Source organism: Hippopotamus amphibius, chromosome 12 (genome assembly GCF_030028045.1).
Source record: "Hippopotamus amphibius kiboko isolate mHipAmp2 chromosome 12, mHipAmp2.hap2, whole genome shotgun sequence".
NCBI lineage: Eukaryota > Metazoa > Chordata > Mammalia > Artiodactyla > Hippopotamidae > Hippopotamus > Hippopotamus amphibius.
In genome coordinates, this window is record NC_080197.1 from 65,198,758 (window position 1) to 65,212,211 (window position 13,454).

Genomic DNA, 13,454 nt, shown 5'->3' on the forward strand with positions numbered 1-13,454 from the left:
ATGCTTAGGGAAGCAGACATTCTTTGCCACCATGAAGAGAAGTTAGAAAGATTTCTGCTGGGAAATATCTGATATAAAAATGGGTGTGATAAACATTTTAAACTGGGTGAATGGTCCCCGCGTTCTTTGGGAGGCTTCCATAATAACTGCTATTGATTTTTTAATAAGAGAAAAGCTGATGAAATACAGGCTTTTATGTTAGTGAATCCAGCCAGCAACACTCTTGGGTCTCTACAGATGTTTTGCTTTTAAGCAAGATGGGAATTTCATGGATTATTTTTCCCCGGCTTTTCCCAAGAGTAAACAAAAAGCACTGTGAGTATCTGGAAACATGCTGCTCTCTACCAAGGTTGAGCAATTAACTCCACAGCAGAGTCACCAAATGCTTGTGGCTCATAATCCTTTGTTACTGACCCATAACAAGCGTTTCTCAGGTTGTAACTAGGTTATGGCACAATAGATTAAGTTCTTTTTAAGTAAGTTAGCACAAAAAGAGTCAGTTTGAGAGAGAATTGAGGGAAATATAGATTACCCACAGAGGTAGAAAATAATCTTTTGTAAATTTAAATTTGATTTTTATTTTAGAAGAAGCTCTACTAGAGAAGGTGTGGTCTTGAAACCTTTACTGATGCTTTGATTACCTGCAGAATCCCATCAGAAAAAAAAATGTGAGGAGAAGAGAATCAAGAGGTACATAACCGGAAACAGAGATAATCACACACTGCTGGTTGACATCTATTTATTCACTGGTCTAATTGGTCCACATTGCTTCTGTTTTCTGTTTCAATTTCTGTAAAAGTCTAAATCTAAAATTATAAGATTAATCTGAATTGGTACCCTTCACTGCCAAATTTTCTTCCTTAGCCTAAAAGTCACGCTTGAATAATTAGAACATAGGGAAATTTTTCACAAATACTGTATACCAAAAACCTTCAACATGTGATTTTAACATTATTTTATGAGAAATTACTTCAATACTTGATTAAAATACCATATATCTACTTCTTTTAAATGAAATAACATCATATAAACTCTTTATTGACTATTTAATATATTATGACTCATGCTAAAAGTTTTCCTTTTAGGTAGGTAGAACGTTTATTAAACAAAAGAAAAAGCCCACCGATAGCTTTTAGAATCTTTTTTTTTTTTTCAAAAAGCTGTGCTTTCACATTATTTTAACATGTTTACTTGTCATTCAGCATAATTTTACTGTCACCTGAGAAACAGTATAAAATGATATTTGTGCTTTTCTGCTTTGGATTTACTTTTGAAATGTCTGTGACTGGTTGAAATAGTTAGAATATGGTACTTATTCCTACTATGCAGTTACTTATAGCACTTTATAGACATTTAGAAATGCTAGATACCTTATTTGCTTGTGTACATGAATTTTATCTTCCTTATTAAGTTGAAAATTTTATATGAGACTGAATGGGTCTCATATGTGACTGTATCCTCCACAACTTCTGGCAGATAGTAAGTACTCAAGAGCTCATGGATTCATGAGTTAGACCCTGCTAGAGCCCAGAAGGATATGAGAGTTGATACTACCTGGATATTTATTATGAAAGGGAGTCAAGGTCACAGACTCAGTCTTTGCAGAGTTTTACCTGTAGTATGAATACAGATTATGAACTATAAACCATCTCATAATTGCAATATCACTTAATAGAATTAGGAGACAGAATGAAATTCCACCAATGTGAATCATTGGTTGTTACCAGAAAGCCATCTTGAAGACTCTGGAGATGGGCAGAACCTTATATACCCAGTTCACATGTAAAGTAACCAAAGTGTCTTTCTATATGAAGGACTACAAGTTTATAACATATTTAGAAATCCATATTTTTCAAGGCAGAGAGGAGAGAAGTAAGGTACATATGTTGTTTGAAAAATGAAACAAGGATCAAAATCAAATCTTCACTGAAACAAGGTCAACATTTATTCAGCACTACCGACTAGAACTTTTCTGCTTTGATGGAAATGTTTTATATCTGTGCTGTCCAATATGGTACCACTAGCCAGATGTGGCTGTTGAGCACTGGAAATATGGCTAGTGAGACCTGGAAGCTGAATTTTAAATTGTATTCAATGTTAATTAATTTAAATTTAAATAACCAAGTGATTAGGGGATACTATGGACAGTGCTCTTATAGGTTAACAAGGATCTAGTATAATAAATTAACTGGATCCTATTACGTGACGGGTACTGTGCTAGGTGTTTATATTAATCATCTAACATGGTTATTATGAAATGTAAATCAATTAATACATATAAAGCACTTAGCATAAAGCTCATACAGGGTATTCACTATTAGGTCATTTATTTATCAGTCCTACAAGGTAGATGCTATTACCTTCATTTAGTAGATGAGGAAACATATGTCCTGCTGGAGTTAAGTAACATACCTGAGGAATGTAGCCAGTAAAATGCCAAGCTAGAATTCAAACCCAGGAAGGCCCTGCACCAAGTCTGTGCCCTTAACAGCATCTAGTAGAATTGTCATCTGAAGGCTCTAAACCAGTTATTTTTGATTATTGTATTGACTTCAAACTCCATTCTGATTTACAAAAGATGTATTTCTCTCTTATGATTTGCAGCAATTACTAGTGTGTATGCATGTGCCCATAGGAACCACCACGTTTTTCTCCCAGAAGATATTTCAATCAGATACTTCTCCTCTCACCCTGATTGTCTGGCCTGTCCATTGGACAGTGGAATGAAACATTAAAAACTCCCCTATTGGTCAACAGAGAGCACCCAGGACCATGACTCAGGAGACTCAATGTACTAAATGTCTTACTCTCGAGTCGAGGTGCTAGCAAGTCATTTTACATTTTTGACTCTCAGTTTCTTAATCTGGAAACTAAGCAAGGAATCAAACGCAGAGACTGGGAGGGAAACCAGGAAAAATCCTTGCTTGTTCTATATCATTGGGTTGCCATAATGTGAAAATGAGATAGTATTTTAAAAAACTTTTGAAAAAACCATAAAGCACAATGCATTTGGTACAATATTCTAAATTACTGTCCTTGATCTTTAATCAAAATATACTGCGATAACCCCTGAACACATCAATATTATTGTGAAGAAAAAGGTTTGAGATAATAACTGTGAACCAATGTTATGAATTATTAAGAAATGTATTTATAAGCTGTACAATGGTACTTTTAGTTTGTTCGTTCCATTCTGTTTTGAATAGCTCTTTGGGGAACTCCAAGCCATTAGCGAAGATAGACTACCGAAAGAGAGCCATAAATGAAGCTTATTATTTCTGTTATTTCCCCAAGGGACTTACCATTTCTAGCAGGTTCAAGAGCAGGCGGCTGTGTCTTCTGACAATATTATAAGCTTGACAGCAAAGCTCCACAAAATCTTGGAAATGCTGTGGGTTTTTCCCTCCCTCTGTAATAAAGTACTCCATCTCTGAAGTAAAAATAAAAGGGGCTCGGTCCCTGTAAACCAAAAAACAACACCAACCATAAGAAGGAAGAAAAATGGTTTGAAGGGTTACATTAGGCAATTACAACAGCTTATTTCCGTTTGAAATTTTTTGTTATTTTCTCTCTACTTTAATGGATGAACCTCCTTCATTGTAGGACAGCTGGAAAAACTTGCTAATTGTAGACTCTGAATAATGTAGCTGAACTGCAACAGAGAAGGAAGGGCAAGTTATTTTACAAAGTTGACCTATATTGTCTCAAATAGTTAATTCCAAGTTATATTTGATGTGAATATTATTCATTAAAACTAGTGCAAAAAACCAATTAATAATTAAAGTGATTTTTACAGAAAATATATTTATTGCTAAATTTTGAAATGATAGAACAGATCATGTATTTAACCTCATGGTGCTTTTTTTTTTCCCCTTAGATAGTATGTTGACCCTTTAGGTAAAAAGTTTCAGGCAAAAGCTAAGATACAGTGGGCCAACATCAGCCCTGGGACCCCCCCTTTGGGCCTCACAGCCAGCCACCACTGGGACCCAGTCCTGCCCACAAGTGGGTTGGCAGCCTCCTCTAGAGCCAGAGCCAGACAGCCAACCAGGCAGGGGGCCAGCCCCTCCTACCTGTGCACCCGCAGTAGTCTGCCTCATCACAACAGAAGGGCTGCTCAGCCCATGTAACGGACACCCCTAGAGCATATCACTCTGCCGGTCAGAGGGGAGTGTGCTGCTGGGCCCCCTAGGGCATCTCCTACATAAGGCCATTTCTCCAAGGTCAGGAAGCATAACTGACTCACCTAATACTTAGAAATAAACACAGAGAATTAGGCAAAATGAGAAGACAAAGAAGCATGTTCCAAAGAAGGAACAAAACCCCAGAAAAACTTAGGGAAGTGGAGCTAGGCAGTCTATCCCAAAAGGAGTTCAAGGTAATGATTGCACAAATGCCCAACAGATTGGGGAGCATTATGTACAATAGCCAAGACATGGAAGCAACCTAAGCATCCATCGATAGATGAATAGATAAAGAAGAGGGGTGTGTATGTGTGTGTGTGTGTGTGTAATGGAATATTATTCAACCATAAAAAATAATGAAATCTTGCCATTTGTAACAACATGGATGGACCTAGAGGGTATTACACTAAATGAAATGAGTCATAAAGAGAGACATATATACCGTATGATTTCACTCACGTGTAGAATTTAAAAAACAAAACAAACAAACATGGCAAAACAGAAACAGACTCACAGAATCACAGAACAAACTAGTGGTTGCCAGAGGAGGGAGCTGGGGGGATTAGTGAAATAGCTGAGGGAGATTAAGAGTTACAAACTTCCTGTCATAAAATAAGTATCCCATAGGGATGTAATGCATGGCATAGAGAACATAGTCAATAATATTGTAATAATTTTGTGTGGTGACAGATGGTAACTAGACTTATCACGGTGACCATTTTGTAATGTATAAAAATACTGAATCACTATGTTCTACGGCTGAAACTAATAATGATACTGTAAGTCAATTATAGTTCAAAAAAAAAAGAAAAGCTAAGATATGTAATGACAAGTTCTTTCAGAAGATAATCCACAAAAAAGACAGATATTACCAATTCACTGTTACATGCTTAGTAAGGGAAAAAAGAGTTATCTATATTTCATTTCTAGAAAAAGAGAAAAACAAAGGACCAGAAAGAAGATGATCCTGTTTTCCCTATTTCTGTCTGTTTTTTCTCATGTTATCGGAAATACGAAGAGACTTGAGATGAAACGTTAGTGCTTCTAATGGAGAATGCAGAGAGAGGGCTGCCAACACCTGTCTGTGATGAGGTCTCTCTCACTGAATAAGAGCAAGGATGAGGCAAAGAATTTTGATACTGATTTGGCTGAAGGTTGTCTAGAAGCATTTGAGATGCGAATATCGTTTTGAGTAAAAGCTTGTTTAAAACAAAGATTTTGAATGAAGACATTTTAAAATTTGAACCTAGCAGCCTAGATCTAATTAAGTTTAACCCAAGCAGTAATTGAAAAAAGTCGAGAATTATTGAGGAAGCCTCAATTTTTGTTAATTTTAAGTGTGTGTGTGTGTGTGTGTGTGTGTGTTTTGTTTGTTTTGGCCACGATGTGGGGCTTACAGGATCTCAGTCCCCTGACCAGGGAATGAACTCAGGCCACGCCAGTGACAGCCTGGAGTCCTAACCATTATGCCACCAGGGAACCCCAGGATAACTGTGTTCTTTATTGTTGCTATGTTTAGTTAGCTATTTTAATAAAAACATGGTAGAGTTGGAAGTCTTGCTAATTGAACCTAGTTAACTAGACCTTTCAGAAGCATGGATGTTCAAATCAAAAAGCCACAATTCAGGTACTTTGTAGCTGATCTGGGGCAGTGGAATCTAATTTCAGGCAAAGTATTTTAAAGAAAATGAGTAAGCTACCGCTGTCTGTGATTTTTAAATTTTATTGTGTGATCCATGCTACCACTGAATGTCTGGAGGAGACGCTGGTGTAATAATTTCCCCACTTAGATTTATATTCATTCATTCAATCATTCATTTGTTTAATTATTGAGCACTACCTAGACACTGAAGAATGTCTTAAAAATCAAGTCCAAATTTTAAAATTTTTGCCCAAAATCCTTTTATATTTGGCTTACATTGACTTATCTAGCTTGTATGCTATGAATTTACTTTATAGCCCTTTACTTTGGCCAAGCTGGGAGCACACATGTTGAAAACATGAGCTACAGCATGGGTTCTAATCCTGGACCTGCTGTGTCTCAGTTTCCTCATCTCTGAAATGGACAAGTAATACCTAGCTCTTAGAATTGCTGCGAGGATTAACTAAGAACACATACACAAAGGCCTGACACAGAGAGGACAGCACACTTGTGAATGGCTATAAGAGGTTCTATGCAGAGGACACAGACGGCAGGCCTGACAGCCAAGCTTCAAATCATGTTCTACCACTTACTAGTTCTGCGATCCTCAGCAACTTACTTATTGTGTGCCTCAATCTCTTCCTCTGTAAAATGGGGATAAAAGCACTTGACTACTGGGATTGCTGAGAGGATTAAATGAGTTAAAGCAGGTAAAAGCTCTTAGAACATAGCCTGGCACATAGTAAATATTCAGTAAATTTTAAATACTGTAATTAGTCCCCAAACTAATAAAAATGTTCTTAGAGCTGAACCTAATCATAGCTAAATCTCCCTTTCTCTTCAAAAATGCTATCTGTAAAATCTCATCTTTCCTTCAAGGTTTAATTTACTCCCAGCTCCTCCATGTGACCTTGTTGGTTGCAAAAGCCCTTAAGTGGACCTTTGAATTTGGTAGCATTTTTTATATATCACTCACCCATAGAGTCATCACTACTGCTAACATTTTAGTGAGTTTTAGCAACATCCCAGACTTCCATAAGCAGAATAAAATCTCTATATCATATTTGCTATATTGAATGAAACTCTCGAAATAGAATAATTTTGAAGGAGCCTTAAATTTTACAACTTCCTGAAATTTTCTTTTCTAATGTGATAGATATGCTTTTCTCTTCAATAGAGAAAAATACATTTGACCAAACTGATTTCTCTTGGAAAGTTTCTGTAGTTATGCTTAAGTTCATGTGATAACACGTTTCTTTCTTCCATAGTAACCATCATTATAAATCAGATGAAGGAACGTTACAGCAGAGAGTCAAATACACAAAAGAAACATATCTAAGTTAGAGAAAATATTAACTAATAACAATACTGAAGGACCCATTTAGCTGTGTTTAAATTATTATCATAGTTTAAAATGCCACATCTTTTCTATATGATTTGCATGGCTTTCTGAGAAGTTTTAAAAAATAACTCAGAATTAGAGTAAAATTTGTCTAGAAATGAAAGAAGCCTCACATGTGAAGCAGAATCCTATCCCATCCCTACAGGCTTTAGGAGTTGTAGCTGGTATGTGATTTATCAGCCCACTCAAATGTGACCATAATCTTAGGTTGCAGAATTAATGTATTGGAGCCTGTGTCTGAAGTTTAAGCAATACTTATAAACCTCAGATATAAATTGGTTGTGGCAAGAGGGAAGATTGGAAACTATCTGATCTTTTAGAGTCTATACTGTATTGCATTCTAAATCATACATTGAAAATTTTTCATTTATAGCTGTATAAATAAACCAGAAATTTCTTGTTGTGACTATACTACCTTTTTTTTTTTTTTTTTTTTGCTTTTCTAGATTAGTGGTTTCACTATTTCCTGCCTAAGTCCTAACTATGCATGCTTCTGTACCTTTTACCTTTATTGTTTCCCACTTTTGGACATGTTTTCTATTTCCTTCTCTCTTGGCAGATGTCCTAATACTAAGAAATCAGGATCAAAATGTTTTTCTTTTAAGAAGTCTCCTTCTCCTTCTCCTTCTTGTTCATTTTTAATCCCAAGGGCTATGCATTTATTCATTTCTAAATGCTAAATAATTTCATTTTAGGACAATTAAATATGCATTTGCATTAATGAATATATGCTGTTGTGTGATGTGTACAAGCCAGGGAAACTCTGCAGAGGTTTGCTGCCAAATGTATTTTAGATTCTATCAAATCAGATATAATCTACCCCTTGAAACACACTCTAGATTTTCTTCTTTAATTAACATATCTCTTGCTTGTTTCTCTGTTACTCTGACTTATCTTTTTACTTAACCCTACAGCTAATATATTTTATTTTTTTATAGTCACTAGTAATCTCATGATTTTTTCTCCTAAATGGTCTGCATGATTTTCAAGGGGAGAGAAAGTATTTTGTCTTCCCTTTATATATTCTTAATGTTTCAAACAATATTTTGTTGGTATTCTGTTATACACAATGAATGCAACAGTAAACAAACATAAGCTCACACAGTGAAGAGCTTATGATGATTTAATATTTATGTGGGTAGACTGTGTGAACAAACTTATTCTTATGATTCTGTCATTTTGTTGTCAAAGTTAATCTTTTCATTAACTTATGATCAGTCTTTCTCTGAAATTATTATTCTGTAAAAATGCTGAGAGTAGGAGAAAAAAGATGGCGGCGAAGTAGAGAGACGTGGAGTGCATCCCTCTCCACAGATGCATTGGGAATGCACGGAAGGACACAGTCATTCCCACAGAGAACCAGCTGAACACCAGCAGACGGCTTCGGACACCGGAAAGGGCTGCGGAGAACCTGACATAGCCGGTAGGGAGGCATCTACGAGGGCTCAAAGAGGGTGAAGCGGCGGAGCTGTGGCAGACGGGAGGGAGTGAGAAACATACGGAGGGTCCGCAGCGCAGCTCAGCGTTCCCGGACCGAGACATCGATCCGCGGCTGAACGGAGGGTCCAGGAGCGGGAGCGTGGGAACCGGAGAGCTGGTTCAGAGGGAGAAACATTGTTGCCGGTAGGGTGACGGACCGAGAGGACAGGAGGGAGGAGGTCCGCGGAGAGGAGTGCCCGTTCCTGAGAGCTGCCCGGCCATGATGGCGGCTGGAGGCTGCAGGCTCCCGGGCGGGGGGGAGGAGCCGCGCGCATAGCCTCTCTCTCTCTTTCTGCGCCTCTGCAACAGGCAGCGGAGAGACGCCCTGCGGGGCCACATAAGGCGCTCAGGGATAACAAGCACCCTCAGGCGCTCGGGCGGGGCTAGATTAAAACTCCTTGCAACGCCAGCAGCAGGGAGGCTGCCTAGAGAAAAAAAAAAAAAAAACCAGCATCAAAAAGAAAAAACCCCGAGAGAGGCCCAACTCTAAGACTTTCTGTGTACGCCTGAGCCACCAGCGCCCTCTGCAACAGGCACCTCCAAGCCTGACTGAAGCAACAGTGCGCCACTGCTCACTCCCTCCCAGGAGAAGAAGCCACTATTGCACCCTCTCCCTCCCCACACACCGAGGCTTACAGACGAACAATAAAGGAACCTCTGCTGGTCACAGAATAACGCAAAAAAAAAAAAACCCAAGGCAAGGAAAAGGACACTTACAGCTGAGACGCTAAGGAAACAGAAATAGTAGTATCAATACCTATTGAACTGGTCCATTCGGGGATCAGTTCTGGATTTTTTTTTTTTTTTCCTTTCTCTTTTTTTTTTTTTTTTTTTTGATTTATTAAATACGATCTTAGCCCTAAGGGATCTACAAGTTTTACAACATAATTTTATAAGGATATTTTTTACTCTTTTTTTTTTTTTTTTTTTTTTTTTTTTGCCTTTTAAAATACTTCTATATCTAGCTAAGTTTTTGGTAGTACGGACAAAATATCTTTCATACTTTCCTTTCATCCCTTTCTTTTATACACTTCTATTCCTTTCTTTTTCTTTGCATATTTCCAACCACATTACGCTCTTCTGTTCCCCTTTCTTCCAGCCATTTTAAGTGTATTTTATCTTAACATACTTATAAGCAACACTATCGGTCTGCTCAGACTCCTTGCTCTATTCTCCAGATGATGCACTGCCTTGGTATTAATATTAGGCTTTTGTCTTTATCTTAGTTCTTAGTACAGTTGTCTAATTACATTCTGAGAATCTCCATTCTCTCTGGTGGTACTCCAGCTCATTTCTATATTTGATCCTAGCTTACAAAATCTCCCTGGATTGATGTTTGTATGTGTAGGGTGTTATTTGTTGTTTGTTTGCTTTTGCTTTTGTCTCTGATTTGTTCTGTTTCAGTTGTCAGTTTCTGCTGGGTTTCTCTCTGAATATCTGATAGCACACTGGGGTTCTGTCAGGTCTTTCTAGAGCCTTATGTCCTAACGGATTCAATAATTGTGTGTCTTATACATGTATGTGTTTCCTAGACTGAATATTCGTCTAATCCAATAATTGGACATTAGTCTGAGGCTTGGACAGTCTTCTATAAACACCTCTATCACCAGGACAAGCAACCCCAAAAGCTTGGACAACCATGAGGAAACAAAGAAACACCATGCAGGCAAAGGAGCAGGAAAAAAACCCACAAGACCAAATAAATGAGGAGGAAATAGGAAAAATGCCTGAAAAAGAATTTAGAGTAATGATAGTAAAAATGATACAAAATCTCGATAACAAATTAGAGAAAGTACAAGAAACAGTTCATAAGAACTCAGAAAAACAAACAGCAATGGATAACAAAATAACTGAAATTAAAAATACTCTAGATGCTCTAACCAGCAGAATGACTGAGGCAGAAGAACGAATAAGTGAGTTGGAAGATAGAATGGAAGAAATAAACGCCACAGAGCAGGAAAAAGATAAAAAAATAAAAAGACTAGAAGACAGCCTCAGAGACCTCAGTGATAACCTTAAACGTACCAACATTCGAATTATAGGCATCCCAGAAGAAGAAGAAAACAAGAAAGGGTCTGTGAAAATATTTGAAGAGGTTCTAGTGGAAAACTTCCCCAACATGGGAAAGGAAATAATGAACCAAGTCCAAGAAGCACAGAGAATCCCATACAGAATAAACCCAAGGAGAAACACACCAAGACACATATTAATCAAACTAACGACAATTCAACACAAAGAAAAAATATTAAAAGCAGCAAGAGAAAAGCAACAAACAACATATAAGGGAAAACCCATCAGGATAACAGCTGACCTTTCTACAGAAACTCTGCAGGCCAGAAGGGAATGGCAGGATATCCTGAAAGTCCTGAAAGAGAGAAACCTACAGCCAAGAATACTTTACCCAGCAAGAATCTCATTCAGATTTGAGGGAGAAATCAAAAGCTTTCCAGACAAGCAAAAGTTAAGAGAATTCAGCACCACCAAACCAGCCTTACAACAAGTGCTAAAGGAACTTCTCTAAGTAGGAAACACAAGAAAAGGAAAACACCTACAAATACAAACCCAAAACAATTAAGAAAATGGTCATTGGAACACACATGTCAATAATCACTTTAAATGTAAATGGATTAAATGCTCCAACCAAAAGACACAGACTGGCTGAATGGATACAAAAACAAGACCCTTCTATATGCTGCCTACAAGAAACCCACTTCAGACCAAGGGATACATATAGACTGAAAGTCAAGGGATGGAAAAAGATATTCCATGCAAATGGAAGTCAAAAGAAAGCTGGAGTAGCAATACTCATATCAGACAAATTAGACTTGAAAGTAAAGACTATTAAAAGAGACAAGGAAGGGCACTACATAATGATCAAGGGATCCATCCAAGAAGAACATATCACAATGGTAAATATCTATGCCCCCAATATAGGAGCACCTCAATACATAAGGCAAATGCTAACAGCTATAAAAGGGGACATCGACAGTAACACAATTATAGTGGGAGACTTGAACACCCCACTTACATCAATGGACAGATCATCCAAACAGAAAATCAATAAAGACACACAAGCTTTAAATGACACATTAGACCATCTCGACTTAATTGATATTTATAGGACATTCCATCCAAAAACGACAGACTACACTTTCTTCTCAAGTGCACATGGAACATTTTCCAGGATAGATCACATCTTGGGTCACAAATCAAACCTCAGCAAATTCAAGAAAATTGAAATCATATCAAGCATCTTCTCAGACCACAACGCCATGAGACTAGATATCAATTACAGGAAAAAAACTGCAAAAAATACAAACACATGGAGGCTAAACAATTCACTCTTAAACAACCAAGGAATCACTACAGAAATCAAAGAGGAAATCAAAAAGTATCTAGAAACAAATGACAATGAAAACACAACAACCCAAAACCTATGGGATGCAGCAAAAGCAGTTCTAAGAGGGAAGTTTATAGCAATACAGTCCTACCTTAAGAAACAAGAAAATGATCGAATAAACAACCTAACCTTACACCTCAAACAACTAGAGAAAGAAGAACAAAGAAACCCCAAAGTGAGCAGAAGGAAAGAAATCGTAAAGATCAGAGCAGAAATAAATGAAAAAGAAAGGAAAGAAACCATAAGAAAAATAAATAAAACTAAAAGCTGGTTCTTTGAGAAGATTAACAAAATTGATAAACCATTAGCCAGACTCATCAAGAAAAAAAGGGAGAAGATGCAAATCAACAGAATTAGAAATGAAAAAGGAGAAGTCACAACGGACACCTCAGAAATACAAAAGATCATGAGAGACTACTACAAGCAACTATATGCCAATCAATTGGATAACCTGGAAGAAATGGATACATTCTTAGAAAAATACAATCTTCCAAGACTGAACCAGGAAGAAATAGAAACCAGGAACAGACCAATCACAAGTACAGAAATTGAGGCAGTGATTAAAAATCTCCCAACACACAAAAGCCCAGGACCAGATGGATTCACAGGCGAATTCTATCAAACATTTCGAGAAGAGTTAACACCTATCCTTCTCAAACTCTTCCAAAATATTGCAGAAGGCGGAGCACTCCCAAACTCATTCTATGAGGCTACCATCACCCTGATACCAAAACCAGGCAAAGATGTCACAAAAAAAGAAAACTACAGACCAATATCACTGATGAATATAGATGCAAAAATCCTCAACAAAATACTAGCTAACAGACTGCAACAGCACATTAAAAAAATCATACACCATGATCAAGTGGGGTTTATCCCTGGGATGCAAGGATTCTTCAATATACGCAAATCAATCAACGTGATACATCATATCAACAAATTGAAGGATAAAAACCATATGATCATTTCAATAGATGCAGAAAAAGCTTTTGACAAAGTTCAACATCCATTTATGATAAAAGCTCTCCAGAAAATGGGCATAGAAGGAAATTACCTCAACATCATAAAAGCCATATATGACAAACCAAAAGCCAACATTGTTCTCAATGGAGAAAAACTGGAAGAATTCCCTCTAAGAACAGGAACAAGACAAGGGTGTCCACTCTCACCACTGTTATTCAACATAGTTTTGGAAGTTTTAGCCACAGCAATCAGAGAAGAAAAAGAAATTAAAGGAATCCAAATTGGAAAAGAAGAAGTAAAATTATCACTCTTTGCAGATGACATGATACTATATATAGAAAACCCTAAAGACTCTACCAGAAAACTGCTAGCACTCATTGATGA

At 37.3% G+C, this 13,454-nt stretch overlaps 1 protein-coding gene across 10 annotated transcripts in view; it reads right to left on the bottom strand.

The window, feature by feature from the left end:
* PIK3C2G (phosphatidylinositol-4-phosphate 3-kinase catalytic subunit type 2 gamma) overlaps positions 1-13,454 on the bottom strand; it is a 363,004-nt gene that overhangs the window by 117,051 nt on the left and 232,499 nt on the right. For all 10 annotated transcript variants that reach the window (XR_009048372.1, XR_009048371.1, XM_057701641.1 and 7 more), the window contains one exon: positions 3,303-3,459. Coding sequence is in view for 8 of the 10 variants with exons in the window: in XM_057701641.1 (XP_057557624.1) it covers positions 3,303-3,459 (157 nt within the window). In the remaining 2 variants the exon portion in view is untranslated. The remainder of the gene's footprint in view (positions 1-3,302; positions 3,460-13,454) is intronic.